The 22185-nt window shown below is 37.9% G+C and overlaps 4 protein-coding genes across 5 annotated transcripts; 1 reads left to right on the plus strand and 3 right to left on the minus strand.

Annotated features, from left to right (window-relative positions):
* Positions 1-557: 557 nt before the first annotated feature.
* Positions 558-9342, plus strand: LOC132177503 (putative phospholipid-transporting ATPase 9). Of its 2 annotated transcripts, XM_059589856.1 has the most exons (12): positions 558-1076; positions 1728-2166; positions 2927-4278; positions 4604-4714; positions 4791-5067; positions 5156-5244; positions 5343-5451; positions 6411-6620; positions 6740-6865; positions 7019-7117; positions 7530-7721; positions 8350-9342. In XM_059589856.1, exons 2-12 carry the CDS (start codon positions 1771-1773, stop codon positions 8974-8976), a joined length of 3588 nt encoding a protein of 1195 aa, XP_059445839.1. In that variant the 5' UTR covers positions 558-1076; positions 1728-1770; the 3' UTR covers positions 8977-9342. The 2 variants fall into 2 exon arrangements, with proteins under 2 accessions (XP_059445839.1, XP_059445838.1); XM_059589855.1 differs by having other exon boundaries at positions 558-2166.
* A 1909-nt stretch (positions 9343-11251) lies between these two features.
* Positions 11252-12288, minus strand: LOC132179193 (probable calcium-binding protein CML16). The gene has a single exon (XM_059591857.1). The coding sequence runs from the start codon at positions 12025-12027 to the stop codon at positions 11539-11541; it is 489 nt and encodes a 162-aa protein (XP_059447840.1). The 5' UTR covers positions 12028-12288; the 3' UTR covers positions 11252-11538.
* A 307-nt stretch (positions 12289-12595) lies between these two features.
* On the minus strand, positions 12596-13345 carry LOC132178401 (uncharacterized). Its single transcript, XM_059590842.1, has one exon. It carries the CDS (start codon positions 13046-13048, stop codon positions 12596-12598), a length of 453 nt encoding a protein of 150 aa, XP_059446825.1. The 5' UTR covers positions 13049-13345.
* A 414-nt stretch (positions 13346-13759) lies between these two features.
* Positions 13760-20774, minus strand: LOC132177083 (proline-rich receptor-like protein kinase PERK9). Its single transcript, XM_059589298.1, has 8 exons — positions 19007-20774; positions 17071-17481; positions 16903-16989; positions 16045-16115; positions 15881-15957; positions 15409-15556; positions 14362-14523; positions 13760-14261 (listed from the first exon to the last, which is right to left on the minus strand). Exons 1-8 carry the CDS (start codon positions 20184-20186, stop codon positions 14082-14084), a joined length of 2316 nt encoding a protein of 771 aa, XP_059445281.1. The 5' UTR covers positions 20187-20774; the 3' UTR covers positions 13760-14081.
* Between the last annotated feature and the right edge of the window lie 1411 nt (positions 20775-22185).

The raw sequence follows: 22185 nt of genomic DNA on the forward strand, positions 1-22185 counted from the left end.
CTTAAAAATAATAATAATAATAATAAAAAAAGTCCATATAAAAATTCCGACCCATTCAAAGGGTTCAAACATTAATGGTTTTCTTCAAATAATTAAAAGAACATGTTCCAAAGTATATGAAGAATCTAAATAGACGCGTATTGTCTGCAATTACCTTAAACAACAACCAAAAAAAAAATAGTCGCAAACATAATGGCCAAACACTTCTTAGTTCTTCCCCAATTGTATGAGCAAGCTGTTAATGATACCCCTAATCGAGGCCTACATTAATATCTGCCACCAAATTTTTTTTTAAAAAGGAACTGATTAAGATTTGATTAAGCATTAACCAATAAAAATAAAATCTTTTTTTAAGTGCATGTGCCACACAGAGTCTTTGCGTGACCGCTGACTCCTAAGAGACGCTGGCGCGTTTTCCCCGCCATGACGCCGCGATTTATGTTTATATATGTCTGTACAGAAATTTTAGTATTTTTCCAATTTAAAGAATAATTATAATACAAGTATTTTGTGTTGTTTTTCCAGCAAGGTTTTTTTCTTTTTATTTGCAGGCCTCGTTTTCTTTCTATTTTTGTCTTCTTTCTATTTTTCCTTGTTTGGTCTGATGTTCTACGAAGTTTCTTATTGAGAGAGAAAAGAATTTCTTTTCCCTTGAGAGAGAGAGAGAGAGAGAGAGAGAGAGAAGACGAACACTATCGCTGGGTCTCCATTGATGAGCTCCGGAGCTTTCCCGCGATATCAATAGTCTATTTGTTCGTCTAGATCTCTCTGTCTCGCTGTTGGCAGTCCTGGTCTGGGGGCGGGGGATTTCAATTTCCCCACATTCCTATCAATACAGGAATTGTTTGTTTTTTATAAGAAAAGAATAGCTGGAGGTTGAAAGTTCCACATCCATACGCGCACTACGCAAGAGGCCAAATGCGCGTGGACAAGCGGAGCTTCTCAAAGTCAAAATACGAGATCCGAGCCAAGTCTCCGTTCAAAACCTTGGGTTTGAGCCATCCTTCGCAGGAAAATTCAGCCATGCGAATATTCATACGAGGACGAGATTGCTTGGGCTATATTATGGGATTGTGGTACGGTCTGTTCGATAGTTGGCTGATTTTTAAAGCTGTTTGAGAGTCTTAATTTAATCATCGATATATTTTTTTTTGGGGTTACTGGGTGTTGTTGTTCTGGGGCGGAGATTACAGGTTGTTGCTAAGGATTTGTTGGGTCGTAACCTCATAGGCATTACTAGCTTGTTTTGTCTACACCCGTGTGCTGTCTCTCGTATTAGACTCTCCCTCATATTACTTGATTTTTTTTTTCTCTCTCATAGTTTTTATTTTATTTTATCTTTCTTTGTTTCTTGGTTTCATTCATTATTATTTTTTTTTTCTTTTCAAAAACTGGGTTTTTAAGCTTCTAGCGTGGAACTTTTATGGGGTTCTGCTTTTTATAGACTGGTATTGCCTTTTCTTTTTTTTTTCTTTTTTTTTTGGGTGTTTGTGTTAGAACTTTTGTGAACTTTTGGGGGGTTAATGGTAACTGGGTATTAGTTTTGTGTATTTCTCAGAGAGAAAATTTAGTTCTTCTTAGCCAGTCGGCTTTGAAATTCTTGAAGGGTGTGGTTCTTGGTATTTGTTTTAGGCACTACATTTACTAGTTAGAGAATTTGGCTTGGAAGGAGCAAATTGTAATACTTTGTTGGGGGCTTCTCCGTGTTTTTTGTGATATTCCTATAGGGCTTAGTGAGAGCTTGGTGTTCTAGTTCTAGAGGGAACAAGAATGCCGGGTGGTGGAAAGAGAAGGCTGCGTTTTAGCAAGCTCTACTCATTCAGCTGTGGGAAGGCATCTTTGAAGGATGATGACCATTCACAGATTGGGGGACCAGGGTTTTCCAGGGTCGTCTATTGCAATGAACCGGGTGGATTTGACGCCGGGATACGCAAATATGGGGGCAATTATGTTAGGACCACCAAGTATACACTTGCCACTTTCTTGCCTAAGTCATTGTTTGAGCAGTTTAGGAGGGTGGCTAATTTTTTCTTCTTGGTTACTGGCATCTTGGCCTTCACTCCGCTCGCTCCTTATACAGCTGTTAGTGCCATCATCCCTCTAATTGTCGTTGTTGGAGCAACCATGGTGAAGGAGGGTATCGAAGATTGGCGGCGAAAGCAGCAGGTACCAGTTTTTGCTTGTCCAGTTTGGTTATATTAATTGATCCTCATCTTATGGGTTTAATTGTTTCCTGAGGTTTTCTATCGTTCTTGTTCAAATTACAATATGGTTTGAATAGAATCAAAACAAACCATACCAATTGAAGAGTCTCCAATACCTCAAAGTAATGGTAGAGGATTTCCCTTCTTGTCGTTTACTCTTTTTTTTTTTAAAAAAAAAAAAATCTGAAAAATGTCTTGGAAATCTGTGAATCGGTGAGTGTCGTAAGGCTTAAGGCATCAACGACTTTGATGAAAGTTTTTGTGATGTTACCAACAAGATTTGTAAGAAAAACTATAGATCCTCTGTGAAATCTTCTTAACACACTGCAGAGAGGATATGGGTAACTTGAAGTCATCTGTATAGATTCATGGCATATTGTGTTGCTTTCGGTAGGTGATGTGTAATTTGACAAAAGTGTTTGGATCACATGATCTGTATAGGATGCTAATATTCTCTCCTGCATTGTTGATTTTGACTACCACAGCTCCAAACTCGAATGATTTTGAAAATGAAAAAAAAAAAATTATGTTTCTATTTACTTAAGAGTCACTAGATCATATCCAATTCTTCTTCAATCTGCACAATACTAATTATATGACAGCTATATTCTCTTGCTTGCAGTCAAAGATCTTTACTTGACAACATTGGCCAAAGTGATAACAATCTATACATTGTTCGTTCTTTCTGGCAAGCTCTTACACCTGGGTATATAATTTTGCAGGATATTGAGGTGAATAATAGAAAGGTTAAAGTGCATCAACGTGATGGAGTTTTTGATTATACTGTATGGAAGAACCTGAGAGTGGGGGATATAGTAAAGGTGGAGAAGGATGAATTCTTTCCGGCGGATCTACTCTTGCTTTCATCCAGTTATGATGATGCAATCTGCTATGTTGAGACCATGAACCTTGATGGGGAGACAAATTTGAAATTGAAGCAAGCATTGGAGGTTACTTCACAGTTGCATGAGGATTCCAACTTCCAGGACTTTAAGGCTACTGTTAAATGCGAAGACCCCAATGCACATTTGTATGCTTTTATTGGAAGTCTGGAGTTTGAAGAGATACAATATTCCCTGTCCCCTCAACAAATTCTTCTCAGAGACTCTAAACTCCGAAATACGGACTTCATATATGGGGCTGTTATCTTCGGCGGTCATGACACAAAGGTTATGCAAAATTCTACTGATCCCCCTTCAAAGAGAAGCAAAATTGAGAAGAAGACGGACAGAATTATCTACTTCTTGTTCTGTATTCTATCTCTGGTGGCATTTGTTGGATCTGTTCTCTTTGGCATTGCAACTGAAGATGACTTAGAAAATGGGAGGTCAAAAAGGTGGTATCTTAGACCAGATGATTCTACAATTTTCTTTGATCCCAAAAGAGCACCAATTGCAGCATTTTTTCACTTTCTAACAGCCCTAATGTTATATAATTACTTTATTCCAATCTCCTTATATGTGACAATAGAAATTGTCAAAGTTCTTCAGACCATCTTCATCAATCAAGATATGAACATGTACTATGAAGAGGCTGACAAACCGGCACATGCCCGTACCTCAAATTTGAATGAGGAACTTGGCCAAGTTGACACGATACTTTCTGATAAGACTGGAACTTTGACCTGCAATTCAATGGAGTTCATCAAGTGTTCCGTGGCTGGGACAGCTTATGGTCGTGGTGTCACAGAGGTTGAGAGGTCTATGGATAGAAGAAAAGGCTCACCTGTGGGTAAGGAAAATGTAAATGGAGTCAACCCCATAAAGGATACTACTGATTCAAAGTCACCCATAAAAGGCTTCAATTTCAAAGATGAAAGGATCATGAATGGAAACTGGGTTAATGAGTCTCATGCAGATGTCATTCAGAAGTTTCTTCGTGTGTTGGCAATCTGTCATACTGCCATACCTGAAGTGGATGAAGATACGAGGAAGGTTTCATATGAAGCTGAATCTCCGGATGAAGCGGCATTTGTGATTGCAGCAAGAGAAATTGGTTTTGAATTCTTCAGACGGACCCAGACTAGCATATCAATATATGAGTTGGATCCGGTGTCTGGCAAAAGAGTTGAAAGGTATTTCTCATTGCATTTCTTATAAAATGGGAGATTAGAATTAATGTATGCTATACTCGTTGGCTGCCATTTGTCATGCCTATGGATTCACCTGAGTACCCAGTTCACAGGGCCCTTTTATGATTTTGCACCTTCTTCGCACTGGGCACATCCATTTTGGTATTGTCATTGTGATGTGTGTCTCGTGGTGGACACAGATCCCTAAAGAATGGGGTTAGATACTCCCTCTGCCCACTCTTTCTGTGGCTCCTGCTATTTATTTTATGCTTGACAAATACTTAAATCACGACAGACTATATCTTCAATGAATAATTTCCTTTTGCAGGTTGTATAAACTGCTGAATGTTTTAGAGTTTAATAGCTCAAGGAAGCGGATGTCTGTGATAGTAAGAAGTGAAGAAGGACAAATACTATTGCTTTGTAAAGGTGCTGATAGGTAGGTGATCAACTATCCTGAAACCTCAGATGTGTCATTATCTACTTTTTTCACCCTAACACATTTTCCCATGCAGTGTCATGTTAGGAAAGCTTGCCAAGAATGGTAGGGAGTTTGAAGAGGAGACCAGGAAGCATGTAAACGAGTATGCTGATGCAGGCCTGAGGACCTTGATACTTGCCTATCGTGAACTTGATGAAGAACAATACAAAGAGTTCAATGAGAAATTCACTGAGGCAAAGAATTCAGTTAGTGCAGATCAGGAAACATTGATTGATGAAGTATCAGAGAAGATTGAGAGTGATCTCATTCTTCTTGGTGCCACTGCTGTTGAGGACAAACTCCAAAATGGGGTGGGTTGAATACTAATTGCTAATCAATTTACCTGTTTAATTGATTATGGGGATTTGGGAATGATGTTTCTTCTATTGCGCTCTTCAGGTTCCTAATTGCATTGACAAGCTTGCCCAAGCAGGAATCAAGATTTGGGTTTTGACTGGAGATAAGATGGAGACTGCCATCAATATTGGGTATGATTTCTGGGTTTGATTGTTATTCTGACTTTGAGGTGAGGCCTACTTCTCATACTAATTTTGAAGATATCTAACTTAAATATATAAATTTGCAGTTTCGCTTGTAGTTTGCTTAGACGAGGAATGAAGCAGATTATAATCAATTTGGAAAGTCTTCAAATGCAAGCATTGGAAAAGGCAGGAGATAAGTCTGCCATCATCAAGGTAAATTTGTATTTAAGTTTTTGATTCCTTTTCTTCAGATGAGATAGTTTACTTTTTGAGAATAGAACTTATAGTTTTTGCAAGCAAGTTGCCTTTTACAAAAGGGGAGCCTGATGAGATACTATGAGGTTAATGTGACTCTGGTTGACCAAATTCTGATGTGTTTTATGATTATGCAAAGACTGACTTGTCAACCTAAATAATGTGGTTGCTTCACTTTAGTACCCACTGGATGAGAAATGCGTATTAGCCTAATGTAACACAGTGGTCAATACATATCATGCTTTGCAATTTCTACGTTTTCAGTCGTTTAGTTCAAATGTGGGAATCATGTCTACACTTACTACATCAACAAAATTCTTCTTTAGCCTTATCTTTATTTTGGTAGTGCCAATTACTAGCATTTTATTGGGTCACCACTAGTGGTTTTTTGGGAAGGATTTGCTTTATATTAGTTTTTTTTTTCTTTTTCCAAAAGCTCCATTGACTCTGTCTCTTCTTCCCATTTCTGCATCTCCTCATGTGTAAATAATGAATGGAGATGGTACTGATGTGGCATTCTTTCTGGAGGTAGAAAGATGAATGTCTCAATCATGAAGGTTTATAACTGAATCTGTGTTATATGAGAATTGTTCAAGTCTGCAAAAGGAGGAAGGAATAAAGGGTAATCTACTAGATAAGGAATGGAAAAGTATGTATCTCTACAGAAGAGCATGCTTGTGCCAGGACACATAAACAGAGTGTGTCCTTTGTGCTTAACATGGGGTCAACATATTTGTTGAAGCTCAAGGCTTCAGTCATTAATGCTGTGATACTTAATGGAATTAGAATCATGATATCTTATAAATCCTTTTTTTTTTTCTTTTTTTTTTTCTAATCAAAGTGGGAGAGGGGGAAATGATATCTTATAAATCAATGTAGATATAATATTGATGGGAGTATTCTGATTCATTATTTAGGCATCAAAGGACAGTGTTGTCCGTCAGATAATTGAAGGGAAGAATCTGCTTACTTCATCACGTGGGAGCTCCGAGGCATTTGCTTTGATCATTGACGGGAAATCACTTGCTTATGCTTTAGAGGATGATTTGAAGAAAGCATTTCTAGAACTTGCTACTGGTTGTGCATCTGTTATATGCTGCCGCTCATCACCAAAACAGAAGGCACTGGTGGGTTTATATTTTTTTCAATGTCTTTAACATCTTCAATAACTTTTCTTCATCATATTTGTTTTTTTAAAACCTAATTAGCATTTAGGAGTAATTTGATTTTCCTGCTGGAAAAAAAGGTTACAAGACTAGTAAAATCTGGAACGGGGAAAACAACGTTAGCGATTGGTGATGGTGCCAATGATGTGGGAATGCTTCAAGAAGCAGATATAGGAGTTGGAATTAGTGGTGTTGAAGGAATGCAGGTACTCAATTGATTGTTATACGTTTTATGTTGAATCATGTAGAAAACCTTTGTTACTTGGAAGAAAAAAAATTGTAGAAAACCTTTGTTTTTTGTTTTTAATTGTGTTTCTCATTCCTTATACTCTTTTCTTAATACTTATTTTTTAATTCAGGCGGTCATGTCAAGTGATATTGCAATTGCACAGTTCCGATTTTTGGAGCGTTTGCTACTTGTGCATGGACATTGGTGCTACAGAAGGATCTCATCAATGGTAATCATTCTTATAAGTGGATTTAGGCCAACTTTTTAATTTTTTAATTTTTATAATTAAGAATGAATTGAAAATTTTTTTGATAAGTAAAAAAAAAAAAAAAAAAAAAAAGAATTGAATTGAAGCGCCATGAAAAAAAAAAAAAACTACATTGGGGCATATCCCAGGCAACAACAACAATTACAATGTTGGAACCTCAAAGCACGTGCTAAATCAAAAGAAGCAATGCAAGCTTAAGAACTAAAGACATCCCAAGACAAGCCCCAAGAGCGGGATAATCGACTATTATCCTGGGCAATTTAGGCAAACTTGAGAGTTCAAAATATGGAAAAAGTTACTTTTTAAATTTTTCTTCACAATTGTCAAGCTTTATGTAAAGATCTAATTACTAAGGTCATTCTTCTATTGGCAGATATGTTACTTCTTCTACAAGAATGTCACATTTGTTTTCACTCTCTTCTTGTATGAGGCTTATGCATCATTCTCTGGACAACCTGCATACAATGATTGGTTTTTGTCACTCTATAATTTATTCTTCTCATCAATTCCGGTGATTGCTATGGGAGTTTTTGACCAGGATGTTTCTGCTAGGTATTGTCTCAAGGTATGTTAACTGTCTAACACATGGATTCAATTATGTCTATTTTGATGGTTAATGACAATACAGTCTCAAGAATTTTATTTTATTTTCTATATAGAATAACAAAATGTTTCTTTTTCTTTTTTTGCCTGGAAAAAAGGGGACAGAGAGGGGTGGGGGGGAAGGAGGAACTTGTAACTTCTTATTATTGTGGTAAAGATAAGAACCAGATAAAAATGTTACACATGCATCTTGCCTAGTCCTACCAATAGACCATTAATTCTGAGGGCCCCAGGGTGGTGTTGATTTTTTCCCTTTGTGGATAAATAAGTATGGGGGCTCCAAGTTTTGGCATCACATTGAGAACACTTGGGAACCCCGTTCTGATGCCATTGGCCAAACAGGCCATTGTGTGGCTTTAAGAACTGTTAGGAATTTCAAATGGTATGTGCTGTTATATGTCCATTATTTAGGACTGTTAGATTACTTGGTGGAAGGCAGAAAATTAAATCTATTTTTTAGAATCCACTAGTGGCAAACAACCAAAGCCCCCTTATTTATCACTGGAGTAACATATATTTAGCTATGACTTTACATTTTTGGTTTTTTATTAAATGCTGATGTAATGATTATTCCTTGTTTTCCCTGGCAGTTTCCTCTATTATACCAAGAAGGGGTGCAAAATATCCTTTTCAGCTGGCGCCGAATACTCAGCTGGATGTTAAACGGGTTTTGCAGTGCCATAATAATTTTCTTCTTCTGCACGAAAGCGCTGGAGCTCCAGGCTTTCAATAGTGATGGACAAACTGCTGGGAGGGATATTTTAGGGGGAACAATGTATACATGTGTTGTTTGGGCTGTGAACTTGCAGATGGCACTCACTATAAGTTACTTCACCTTGGTGCAACATGTTGTCATCTGGGGTTCGATTATTGTCTATTACATTTTCCTCTTGGCATATGGAGCCATGCCTCCTTCCATTTCTACAACTGCTTACAAAGTCTTCATCGAAGACCTTGCCCCAGCCGCTTCTTATTGGCTTGTCACTCTTGTCGTGGCGATCTCAACCCTAATACCATACTTCTGCTACTCAGCAGTTCAGATGCGCTTCTTTCCTATGTACCATGAAATGATACAGTGGATAAGGTATAATGGCCAATCAAATGATCCCGAGCATTGTAATATGGTGCGGCGAAGCTCGTTCCGATCAACAACCGTAGGCTTCACAGCTCGCTTGGCAGCAAGGACAAACCGCCAGAAACATAAGAGCAGTAGGTGATATTTGTGAATTTGTTCTTTGATGGTCAGCTGCCAAAAAATGCCGGTTGGAAATATCTGGCGGACCTGAGAAATTTGGCCGCCGGATATGACTCCATCTAATATGAGCTATTTATTGATTCTACTTGGATTTGAGGTACGACCCAGAGATTACCCTTGCAAGATAACTGTATAGTAGCATGACTCATCTGTTACATATCTTAGGGAAAAAAAAAGTTGCCCGAAATATTTGAAGTTTTTGCCTTTTGCCCATATGAGATTACACATCTCTTAATTAAGCCATGTATTTTGTATTTTTGAAATGTTATACAGAAAAAAGTAAATTCAAGACGAGAATAGAGCCTAGCCTACCCTGTTTTTCCTGTACTATTTCTTTTCAGCTCTTTACAATATACACTACTGTTTTTTTTTTTTTTTACATATATATTCGTTATTTGTCCATGTTTGCTTTTGTTTCCAACTTCAAAGGGCCCTTACCGCTCTGCAACTGATAAACTCCATTGAAACTCATGTGACAAACAGATAGCATGGCAATGGACTTGCATTAAAATATGTTTTTCAATGATAAATTAAGTAACTTACATAAAAATAAAATAAAGGGCTTTGGCTTGTATCCTGTCTACCCCAGGAAAATGCATGTGGCCTTCTGGGGCATTCCTTTGAATACCGATTAATATGGTTAAGGGTGCATTTGATCATTTCTCTCTGAAATATTTTTATTTCGTCAATGATCCCATTATTATATATTAACTAGCTCATAACCCGTGTTATGCGCGGGGTTTTTTATTATAATTTAATTTTAAAATTTAAACACATCATTTTTCATTATAAGTTAAAAAGACGTATAAAAATATATATCATCTCTTTAAATAAAATAAATAAATCTTTGTTCCTATAACTATAAGTATATATAATTTTAAATGAATAGTATAAAGAAAAAAAATTAGCAAGAAAATATATATATATATGGTTGAAAATCCTAAACTTATTAATTAATATACATATTAAATTGATTAAACGTATTAATACACAATAATTTGATTTATATTATTTGTTTCCTTATTTGATTGGGACATTAATAATACTTAATTTATTGAATAATTTATATATGAAAAACTCTTGAAATATAATTAACGCAATTAATGATGCTAATTAATGACTGGAAAAACGGGTTCACTCTTCAAAAATAGGCTAAAAAATTATGCCTTAAAAAACTGGTTTACCCTTTAAAAAAAGAGAAATGCTAGGGGTTAATAAGTTACCATCAACTATTGGATTTGTGGGGTCCATCATTAACTTATGTGGAATTTACATAAGTTTACTAATTCAATGGTTGATTGTAAGGAAATATGAGTCAAATATGGATAACTTATTGACTCCTAATACTTCACGCCACATGTCACAATTTTAAGGCAGGGGTTTCGGCATATATATAATTATAGGAAAATGTTAGATGTTCTTCTAGTATTCTCTTGATGTCCCCCCAATTGTGATGTGATTTTTAAAATCACTAATAGATTAAAAGTCAATAATGATAATCTCAAATTCAACGATAATTTTAAAAATCACATCACAGTTGGGAGGACATCAAGAGAACAAGAGAAGAATACTTAGCATTTCCCATATGTGTATATATATATATATATATATATGATAGGAATTATCAGTTCACTAGAACCTGTTCCTTACATGGGGTTACGAAATGGTTTTGAATGAAAATTGCAATGGGCTGGGGCTACTTCGAGGGTAGTCCAATCTCCATACACCATATTTGGGTTTAAAGAATTCAGAATGCCCAATTACAAAGAAACTACTCTTTTTTCTTTTTCCAAATCATACAATGAAACTACTCTATTTATACATGTAACATCACTCAACTAGGTCCAATTTCGCTACCAACCATTTTACAATCCGTTATAATTCGATTTTCACAAGAAAAAAAAAAAAATGACATGACGGGAGAAGTAAACCCGTAGAAGAGTCAAGACAACGATGACAAGGTTGGGTTGGACTATAATCCAAATTCCAAAATCAGCATTAGGGCGTACGTTTTTTTATTCATCTCTTATACATTTTTATTAAGTTAGCATACTTACTCAATTCACTCAAAGATAGATAAAGCATTATAAACGTGTAAAATAATAATAATAATAATAATTTACTTTCCATATTCCAAATGGAGTAATTTTATATTAAAATGTCCAGAGCAGCTTTAATATGGAAGGACATCAGTCATTTTCATGTCACAGCAAGACAGTCACAAAAAAAAAAAAGAATTAGTGACAAACTAAAAATAATACAGAATATACAACTTGTGTTAAATCATTTTGCACTGAATGAGAGGGATTGAGGTGTCTTTGATTTGCGTCTTCTCCTTCGGATTCAATCATCGTACACTGTAAATCATGGTCATCTCATCTCTATATTGGTCTCTAAATTCACAAACAAACAAAAACAGAATCCCCCCAAAACAAAGGGGAAAAAAAAAAACTACAGGCGTAGAAAAAGTCAACAGGACCATGCCAAACTCAGCCGCCAAAGGGAATTTTCTAGGCATCGGGATCTACGCCTTCGAGACGGTGAGGCCAAGAAAATCGGAGGCGGATTTGGCCATGATGGTGGAGAACTCGCTAAAGCTAATGACGCCGTCGCCATTGGTGTCGGCCTCGCGCATCATCTCGGAGAGCTCGCGGTACGTCAAAGGGTGACCCATTTTGGCCATGGATCCGGCGAGCTCGGCGGCGGTGATGTAGCCGTTGCCGTCGCGGTCGAAGGAACGGAAAACCTCCAAGAGCTGCTCCTGGTTGATGAGTACCTGCTCGCTCATGTCGGGCATGATAGCTCTGACGAGCTCGTCGAACTCCACGGTGCCGTTGCCGTTGGCGTCCATGTTGGCCTGCAGGACGTGAAGCTGGTCGCCGGAGGGCTTGAGGCCAAGGGATCGGAGAAGCGCCGCCAGCTCCAGGTGGGTGAGGCTGCCGTCCGAATCCATGTCGAAGCGCATGAAAATGTCCTTCAGTTGCTTCAGCTGCTCGGATTGGAGCGTCGCCATCAATAGGAGATCAACGAAGAGAGAAAGAAGATGATGGCGTTCGAGTTTTTGTGGGTCTGTTTGGTTTTGGGTTTGTTTAGGATGTGGGGTTTGTGTTTTTCTTTTGTTTTAACGATGTTGGAAATTTGGACTGGTTCAAACTGTACATCATATCTGAAGCGCGTTGACAATATTTACACAAAGTGAATATTATAGCACCGGGAGGGAGATCCAACGGTGACAAAATGATTATGAGCGAATAAGTTTGTGAAGAAGTTTCATGGAAGACAGAAATGGACACAAGCAGCCTCATGGGATGATGCCATGTGTGAGCTGGGATTTTCTATTTATTTATTTTTTTTAATTGGGTTATTTTGTTTGCATTATTGAATTGGATGGCTGTGATTATATATATATATATAGGTCAATTTTTTCTTTTATAGCTCACCACAAATTAATTTAATGGGATTTAAATGAATTGAATAATATTGTTGGTAGGTAGGCAACTACCAACTGTATAATAAAATTCTCCCCATCTTTCAATTTCAATAAGAAACAAGCAAACAGGACCTAAGAAAATGTTGAGATGCTATGTATAAGAGAAAGAGCCAATCATTTCAATTATTTGATATTCTACATTAATATCATCAAATTCACAACTTGTGAAGCTCCCTGATCCTTTCCTACCCCAGAAGCTTCCAAATGCAAACTCCCCCTTCTGAGACAGCTCCTCTAACACCTTCTCAACTTCTTCCATGCAACCATGGTGGTGGCCTCCATCCATGCCCAACCTCTCAACTTGAATGCCAAGAGACCCTACAAAAAAACCATCTTTGTATTTTCCCATTTCCCTTCCTCCTGTTATCCTCCCACCCACCACCTCCTTTCTTTGTCGCAGCTTCTTCCTAGCATATTCTCTCGTCTTACGAATCAGTTTGGAAGGAAGCTTGAGCAAGACGAAGATGACAATCTGTAGGATCAAGCATTGGCAGCAACACGACACGACAACACAGTCTGCGGCGAGCATGTTCAGGTCCTCCATGGCTGTGAATTAAAAAGCTGGAAGGAGGAGTTGATGAATGGTGAAGAAAATGCTTTGAAGGAATAAGTCCCTTCTCCTATTGGGAGGTAGTAGGAAGGGTGAAGCAACCATAATCATACGTGGCAATTGGCAAAGCTACGAAACAGTTATCAATCCTGCCCTCAAATTAGAATATAAGAGAAATATCAGATGTCAAGGAAACATCGGCTGTCATATAATTCTTACTTAAATTCTACGTTTCAGTACAAGGTTTCTTGGCCAACTTCAAGCCTTAGGTGTCATGGAGTTTTCTTTCTAAGGAAGGTCTGTCTCTCTGCCCTCATAATTATGTTTAGAATAATTGTAACTTAATATGGTATTAGATCAAAGATATGAATTCTACATTATGTATCATAGTTTTTTCAACATTTTTTTTTATGAGAAAAAGAAATAATCAAATTTAATCTATAGTTTTTTTTTTTTTTCCTTTCATGGAGGAAAGGAATTCTCATCCGTGTGTGTATACCATGACTTAAGCCACCATGAAAACCTCCCACATGCAGTTCAGATGTTGATTATATATTTACATGTCTTGATCATCTGACGTGGTACTTTTCCCTTTCTGTTTCTTCCTTCTTTTTTTGTTCTTTGTAGGGGCGTGAGGATATTTACATGTTCTGCTATTCAGTATTCTTTTCCTCCATGAAAGTGAATGCAAGAGAAGAGAAGAGAAGAATCTAACAGTAACAAAACTGAAAAATGGCTTTATTAACACCACCATGGATACTGGTGGAAACAAATTCTTTTTCATCTGTAATTACACGAGCAAAATTGAAGTACAAAAGCACCAAAAGTATATGTGGAGCTAAAATGGAACCTAGTTACAAGAATCAAGGGTTTAAATTTCACTCTCTACAGCTGATAAACCGGTACAGAAGTGCATCTCAGCTACGCCGAACTCTGAAATTAAACCCGCTTGAACAGAGCTCCAGCTCGGTTTGACAAACCCTCCTAGTTCAATTTCATCATCTCTCCAATATTTACCATGTCATTCTTAACTATCCAAGCTATCGTGGCTAAAAAAATCTGTACTATGATTTTGACTACCGAATGCCATCCTCCGAAACAATCTGGTTTCTGCGGATTGTTGTGCGGAGTCAAATATCTCGCTTTCCCCCACTCTCATTCCATTAGATAGATCAGCAGCAGCTAAACTATCAAAGGCTCTAACAACCTGAGAAGCATAAGAATGCCAAGAAAGATGATTTGCATGCATCTGTGTCCTAACATCAGGAATGACATAAATAAAATGAAATAACATTAAATTTGATTACCTGTCCCATTCGTGGCCTCTTGGCAGATGAATGTCGCACACAAGCAGCGGCTATCTCAACCATGCGCAACATTTCACTCTCAACAAAATTCATTTTGAGCCTTGGATCGGCCAAATCATTAAATTCCTCATTATCAAGTGCATGACTTAGCAAAGGTCGAGCCTGAAAGATAAAAGTGGGTTTTTGGTTAGGAGGGGTTGACTCAGCTGGAAGATTACAATGTGGTTGATTGCACAGGTTTTTTCTTTCCAAGTTTTCACACATTCCTTCTTCACATATGGTTGATACGTTTAGTGCTTCTCACATTCCTTTTATGCATGCATCTTAATAAAATATATATTCAATTAAATCACAAAATCTTTTCTGTGCAAAGATATTCAAGTGTTCCTACCTAGATATGAAAAATAAGCAGTCAAGGAGTTATTTAACTGGTTTGCAACTTTCTTCTGGAGTTAGAATACGCAAATTGTCTTTCAAACTATTCCCTGATTGCAGACTTTCTGGGAATACAACGAACAAAGCTTCTTCAGAATTCAGGCTAAAAGGTACCTCATTTCTAGACTATCATCTCTACACTAAGATCTAACGGGGAGGTCCAGCTTCATGCTTTCTTCTTTATCAAGAAGTAACAATGATTATAAAGAAATAAATAAAACAAATTAGAAAAGAAAGACTAGTGCACAGGAGCTGTACACCCTAACCTCACTAGTGTCACATTCTAAAATCAAAAAGACGAAAAGGTTCAAAAAAGAATGACAATGGAAGTGGACTGAGTGCAGCAAATCAAACAGACAATAGTCCTGCTGTCAACCTTTTCTACCAAACAAAACTGAGTATTGATAACAGAATAAATGGCAAAAGCAGCAAAAAAATATAATAGATTCTAAGTCATGACATATTACTCAAAAGTGACAACTGCAGCCAAGAAGATTAGTTTAATGAATCATTGACGCGTTCCTAAATATTAGTTTAGCAATATCAAGTCAAGATACTTTGTATCCAGCAGCGAGAGAAAACTTTTAACAAAATTGCGTTTAACATATTTACCCATTCAACCAGACTCTCATCTCCCAAGGGTTGGGATGCATCCACAGGCTTCCTTCCAGTTATTAGCTCCAGAAGCACAACTCCAAACGAATATACATCAGATTTATCAGTCAATTTGCCACTTGATGCGTATTCAGGGGCCACATATCTGAAACCAACACAGTCAATACATAATGGATCTGAAAAAACAAAAAAGGTTTTCGATAAGCAAATATACTTCAACTAGTATATATCCCCAACCCTTGATTGGCATATTGTGACACACCAGAAAGTTAGTCCCCCATTAGGTGGGTTGATTGTGAAAGTGTTGCATAGGTGCTACATCTTATATTGGTTGCTTAATAAGTAAGACCGGACTTTATAAGTGATCTCAAGGAGCTCAATCATAACTTTGATTAGTCATTTTGAAATAATAGTATAGATGTGACTAGCATTTTCTTTGGGTCGTGACACATATGGACAGGTTGCTTACCCAAAAGTTCCGATGACACGGGTGGATATATGTGTATTTGCATCAAGAGCTAGTTTGGCAAGCCCAAAGTCCGAAACCTGTAAAGTGAAAAGTAATCTATAGGGCACCAAATCTACACAAAAAAGAGTAATTCTGATTGTAGCTTAAGAAAAACACATGCATACCCGAGCTTCAAAGTTGTTATCTAAAAGAATGTTTGATGACTTGATATCCCTATGAATAATTCGAGGATGACCTGTTATATGCATAAGATTAAACAATGTAAATAACAAGTATTGACAATAAAACGGAAACTCGTCAACAAAAAAAAAAAATTTAATCTCTTGTGCTAAAACTTGGGTGCACTTGCCAAGGTAAAGATCATATGGTTACAAGTTTCAACTCCCATTAGCTTAATTGTTACCTGTACTAGTCAAGCCCACGTTCCATGTATGCTTCTAAGAAATAATTTTCAAAAATGTCATGGTTAATATTGAACATTAGAAACTTTATCCCCAAAGGATCATCGTGACATTTAGAATTGAAAAATGGTAACTGGAGATAACATGCCTTTTCCTGGTCAACCAATATTAGAGAAAAAGCAGATCATTTTTGAACAAACGACAAGCCCACTAATCTTTTCATCCCCTGCCTCCTTCTATGAGGTTGGATTATATTCAGGGTGAATATAAGTGTCTTTCCTCATTATATGACTGCATATAAACTCTTTTTTTTTTTTTTTTTTAGCAGATTAAATTAAGGTTTGACCAATATGCCATTGTTTCAAGACATCATAGCCCAATCTTTTCCTGGGACTGTATCTGTAGAGGCTAAAATTATTAGATGTTGTTAAGAGGACTAATATAATACTAAACAAGGTGAGTGGTATCTTTATATTTGAAAAGGTACCAGTGTGAAGGGAATCTGGTTACTATCGGTATGTTTCATTGGGCGGCAGCTATTAGGTCACTTATTTTGAGTTACGGATACACAAGGCCAAAACATGTTTGCCAGGTGTGCAGAAAATAAGTATAGATAATTACAGTCTTCATGGAGATAAGCTATTCCACGAGCCGCACCAGCAGCAACCTTCACACGTGTTGCCCAGTCCAGAACTGGCACACCTTCACCTACAAAATGTAAGGAGCAAAGCACAAGATCAGTAACCAATTATCACTAACTGGTACTCCAATGCTTGGCTATGGACTTACCTTGAAGATGGAAATAAAGGGTATTGTTAGGGACGTAGTCGTAGATAAGCAGCCTTTGGTTCTCAGAAATGCAGTAGCCCACTAATGAAACCAAATGGCGGTGGTGTATGCGACTAATAATCTCAACTTCAGCTTTAAATTCTCGCTCGCCCTGACCACCACCAATTTTTAGCTGCTTTACTGCTACCTCTCTCCCATCTGGTAGGTGTCCCTTGTACACACAACCAAATCCACCTTCACCCAGAAGATTCTGATTTGAAAACCCGTTTGTGGCCTTGACTAGTTCTTCATACGTAAACCATGACCTTGAATTGCCTAATCCACCTGCTTCTGCTGGAGAATACACAGAATCGCTGCCAGAACCACTTTGCATAAGCGGAGCTGAAGAATGTGTCTTTGTAATGGATGAATCTGGACAAGTTACAAAAACTTCTTAATTCATTTAATGCCCTCACATTCACAATCATTTAATTTCATATTTTTTTGAAAGAAATAACATGAATTAACTATCCCCTAACCGATTATAGCTACCCAATAACTTTAACCTACAGTTTGACTTCTGTATAAACTTTGGTCCTGGTGTCAATTTTGTCTCTCAACATTTAATCATGTCAACTTAGTTCCTTTACTTACTAAATTATGTCACTGAAATTGTCCAAGCCATAAAGTTTCATTGGCATGGAAACTTATATCACATAATTTAGGTTATGTGAGAGGCAAGGCACAAAAACTGCACCCATGTCCCTCTTCGTTTGCTTCCTTCCATTGCCCTTTGGAGCTCCTTCACCAGAACTTGGTCTTTTCTTCCCATTAGTGTTTTTTTTGACGACCCCCCACCAGCAGGTGCTCTGTTGTCATAGATCTTGTTACTTACATCACCATGTCAGATAAGCTGTCTGCCCTACATTGCCATTTCAGCTAAGTTATGTGATATGAGTTTCCATGTCAGCAAAACTGATGACGTGGACACTTTCCATAAGCCAAGTAAGAAATTCCTGTCCTCCAGCTGCCAGTAACATTGACACAAGTAAATGTTCATGGACGAAATCGACACAAAAGCCAAAGTAGGAGGAAGAAAGTAGTAGGTTAACGATAAATATATAATAAATACAACCTACTGTAGTTATACATAAAAAAAATGTCCAGATGAACTTATTATCTATATGGGTGGAATACTTCAACCCCCTCTGAAATTTGTTGAAAATCCACAAATCTCCCTCTTCTAAAAATTATTCAGACCATTCATGTGTTTCATACCTGGTATACACTGCAATCCAATTCATCACTCATGCAGACAAAAAATGTTAATGACACTACTAAATAATGTCATAAGCCTAAAATAACCTTATTCCATTATTATAGAGTTCTTGTAAGCCCTTTTTCTGCTCCAAAACTCTCAAACCTATACAGTCTAGCCACCATGCAGCTCTTATTTTTTTTCTCAAATGAAGCATGATTCTAACTTTTTGATGAGGGTAGAATTTTCAATTTGCATTTTATGTTGACAAAATCATTCTGTGCAAAAGTGCAATTTCAGAAAATGCAAGAGAGTCCACGTATTCACCTAAATCAAAGGAAGGTTGGAGTATTTTACCCTCTTTCTTTTCTCAAGGAAAGAGAGTGAGTAAAAAAAAAAAAATGCAAACAAACAGTGACACCAAAATTTCTCATTATCTAACGAATTTATTTACTTAAATGATAAGACATTATGATGGTTGGATTTACACATCACTGAAAGGGGTCTAAGTTCATGTACTAGTTAGCCATAACCCTACTCAGAGGAAGAAAGCACATCTAAGAAATCCCATAGAAACCAGTACTCCAAAATTGAGTATCCAAAGTGTGACTATCCCTCAGAAGTATAACATGCAAAAAGTACCCATGAGACAGGAAAAGACAGTCAGTTACATCCAAAGCGATATTTATAACAATTTACCTGATTTTGGAGAAGGGTACAGAGGGGATGGCATGACATAACCACCAAGTCCAGAACCTCTTTTTTTTCGCTTCCTTATGCACCAGACAGCCATTCCAATGAGGCCAAGCACTATGATTCCCGTCACTGCAGCAATAGCCACTAAGCCTGCAGTACCAATACTCCCATTACCAGTGGATGTTGTCTTAGGATTAGTATTGTTTGTAGCTGGAACATTTGACGGTGGGATTGGATTTTGATTAGGAGATGGGGGAGACAGGGATGGTGGAGAAACAAGTGATGAAGGAGGTGGTGCCACTCGTATGATGGATGGTGGGGGTGATGACTTTGCAGAGGAGTTTGAAGGTGAAGGAGTTGGTTGAGAACCAGGTGGAGTAAGACTAGGAGGTGGAGGTGCATTGCTGGGGGGTACAGACGCCGGTGGAGAAGGTGAATTTTCAGGAGTTGATGCTGGCGGTGGAGGTGAACTTTGGGATGGACCAGATGCTGGTGGTGGGGGTGAATTTTTAGGTGGTGGCGAATTCTTGGGTGGCGTAGATGATGGTGGTGAATTTTGAGGGGGCTCTGACGGTGGGGGAGCTGAATTCACTGGTGGTGTTGATGATGGAGGAGGAGGTGAGCTCACTGGTGGTTTAGGTGGTGATGTAGGAGGTGCACTTGCTGGGGGACTAGATTTTACAGGGGGTGGAGGTGAACTTTCTGGAGGATTTGATGGTAGAGGTGGTGGAGAATTAGAGATGGGTGGAGGAGGAACATTGGATGATGGAGGTGACGGTGATGTAGGAGGATCCGATTGAGAAGAAGGAGGAGATGGTGATGTTTTAGGTGCCAATGGAGGTGAAGTCCCAGAAGGAGAGGTTGGAGGAGGTGATGTTGTAGATGGCAATGGAGATGAAGCCCCTGAAGGGGGTGATGGAGGTGATGTTGGAGGAGCTGTTGGAACAACAGGAGGGGCCTGAGGCGGAGGGGATGAAGTTGAAGGGCTAGCAGGGTCGGGTGGATTATCACTGGGCTGCGATAATGGGGAAGCTGTAGAAGGGGATGGAGGAGGAGGAGAAGAGGTTTGTGGGGGTGGGCTGGTGCTGGAGGGTGGTGGAGAACTGGTGGAAGGTGACGTTGTGGTAGAAGCTGGTGGCACAGCCGAGGGTGACGAATCCGGAGATGGCACCGTGCTTGCCATCTATTCAGTATTCGAATCTGCTGATGACAGTCTAGCTAAATATATCTCATATATCAGAATCATTCATGAAACTTTCACAAAATCTTCTTAATTCTCATGCAGAAGCCAAACCAAGCGACCAATTTCCAATCTTACGCCAACTCCGAGTTTCAAAACTTGAAATTGAAGAAATTTCCAAATCACCAAACTTAACCGACCAGACCCCAGAGGCCCCACAGTGCACCCTCAGCTCATAAAGCCCGTCCACAGCAAAACCCAAATGACCAACCTGGTTTTGAGAATAACCCAGGTCACAATCACCTTCAAGATTGTCAATCACTTCTAAAAGCAAAACCCAGATGAGTTATTACTTCCAAAAGCAAAGTCCGGATCGTCAAAGAGGGACGTTTAAGCAAAAACCCAGATAAACAAACTCAAAAGTAAACAATAATCTATCAAATTTTAAAGTAATCAACTGATTCAAGCAGCACCTAACGTTTATCTACGAATACACAACATAGCAAGATCTTCAGTAAGCAAATGCAGCAACATCCATAACATGTAAAGTGTTTCTAAAGACGAAGAACACAAATTCTAAGTTGTCAAAAATCTTACCTTTCTTTTCAGTCTTTTACAACTCCCCTATTTCTTCGGCTTTTGCATTCCCCACCTAGAGTGTCTTGAATTACAGTCAATCTTCATTCTTGAGACCTCTCTCTCTCTCTCTCTCTCTCTTGCGCGCGCGCATAGGGAGCTCAACCCAAGGACACGGATTGTGGGGTCTTAATTCAAGGATAGCGACCTCAAGGAATAGTTCAATTCTTATATTTCAACAGTGGAGAGTTTCAAGAATCATTCTTGCATTTGCATCATTATCTCAAAATTCATAGCAGTCTGCTTTCTACTTTCTCGTATGGTCAAGATTTTTAATATTTTAATATATTAGTAAATATTAAAGCAATTACGCAACGTAAACGCGCAGCTTCTCAATCTGTAAGCGCCTCTCTTTTTCTTTCTTTCTTTTTTCTTCAATTTTTTATTTTTATAATACCATATACTATTATTTTACTCTTTCTTTCTTTTATTCTGAATAATAACAAGTTTCCTTTTTCTTTTTCTTTTTTTTCCTTTTTAAGCATATATAAATTATATAAGAGATACCCACCTCCTTTTCTTGCTGATTTTATATTTGAGGGGCACTCTTTTGTCTTTATAGTTTATATGTTTTTGAATAATTAATTTGCTTTGTCTGAATTGTCTTTTTTTGTCGCAGTCGAAGATGGATCCGGCTTACATGCTGTCGAAGATATATATACATATGTGTTTGATGTTTGGACTTGGCGCCCGTAGTTTGACCCTAGCTACTATTTTAAGCCCAAATTTGAGCTTTTAGTTTTTATAATACTCATTTGAGATTTACAAGAGAACAAGTTGGGAGGGTTGTATTATAGTAAGAACAACCACATGTTTAGAGCATGCGAAGTGTTTTTTGTTGAAGAGTTTTTTCCAACTCAACCTATTGAACGGCCAGCCCCAGCCTTCCTCCAAAGTGTAACATTCAGCCTTTTTGACTTTGGTCCCGTGGGGGCTAAGCTGTCAGATCCTGTTTAATGCTGAAGTTGTGCTTATAGAAAATTTCAGTAATTTTATTATTCAAATTACCTAATTAAATAAATGGCATTGTAAAAAGAGAAGAAGAAGAAGCCAGCAAGCCATGCCACGACAAATTCCAAATATACATTCTGTGGTGGAATGGGACCAAGTTGTCCAATAATTGGAGGGTCTTAGACAACCCGTGAAATCTAGCCAGTTGCTTTTGAAAATCCTTTGAGCCGATGAGTTCCTGCCATCAAATTTTATCCTTTTTTACATTTCAAAGTTGAAGCCCAATTACTTTCCCTTTGCAGACTTTGTTTGTTTGTGTGTCTTTTTCTTTCCCATTTACCTTTGTCTTCTGAGGTGTCGGTGGAGCTAAATTAATGCTAAAATCAGCAACAGATTTTCGACCCCAGTTTGCACA

The sequence above is a fragment of the Corylus avellana genome, chromosome ca4 (assembly GCF_901000735.1).
Source record: "Corylus avellana chromosome ca4, CavTom2PMs-1.0".
In the NCBI taxonomy this organism is placed as follows: domain Eukaryota; kingdom Viridiplantae; phylum Streptophyta; class Magnoliopsida; order Fagales; family Betulaceae; genus Corylus; species Corylus avellana.

Coding starts and splice junctions, on each gene's coding strand:
- LOC132178401 (XM_059590842.1), bottom strand. CDS start 13,048: ATGGAGGACCTGAACATGCTCGCCGCAGACTGTGTTGTCGTGTCGTGT.
- LOC132177083 (XM_059589298.1), bottom strand. CDS start 20,186: ATGGCAAGCACGGTGCCATCTCCGGATTCGTCACCCTCGGCTGTGCCA. Junction 16,116..16,902: donor AGCTTATCTCCATGAAGACT/GTAATTATCTAT, acceptor TGCATATAACAG/GTCATCCTCGAATTATTCAT. Junction 15,958..16,044: donor ATAACAACTTTGAAGCTCGG/GTATGCATGTGT, acceptor TTCACTTTACAG/GTTTCGGACTTTGGGCTTGC.
- LOC132177503 (XM_059589855.1), top strand. CDS start 1,771: ATGCCGGGTGGTGGAAAGAGAAGGCTGCGTTTTAGCAAGCTCTACTCA. Junction 2,167..2,926: donor ATTGGCGGCGAAAGCAGCAG/GTACCAGTTTTT, acceptor ATAATTTTGCAG/GATATTGAGGTGAATAATAG. Junction 4,715..4,790: donor CTTTGTAAAGGTGCTGATAG/GTAGGTGATCAA, acceptor TTTCCCATGCAG/TGTCATGTTAGGAAAGCTTG.
- LOC132179193 (XM_059591857.1), bottom strand. CDS start 12,027: ATGGCGACGCTCCAATCCGAGCAGCTGAAGCAACTGAAGGACATTTTC.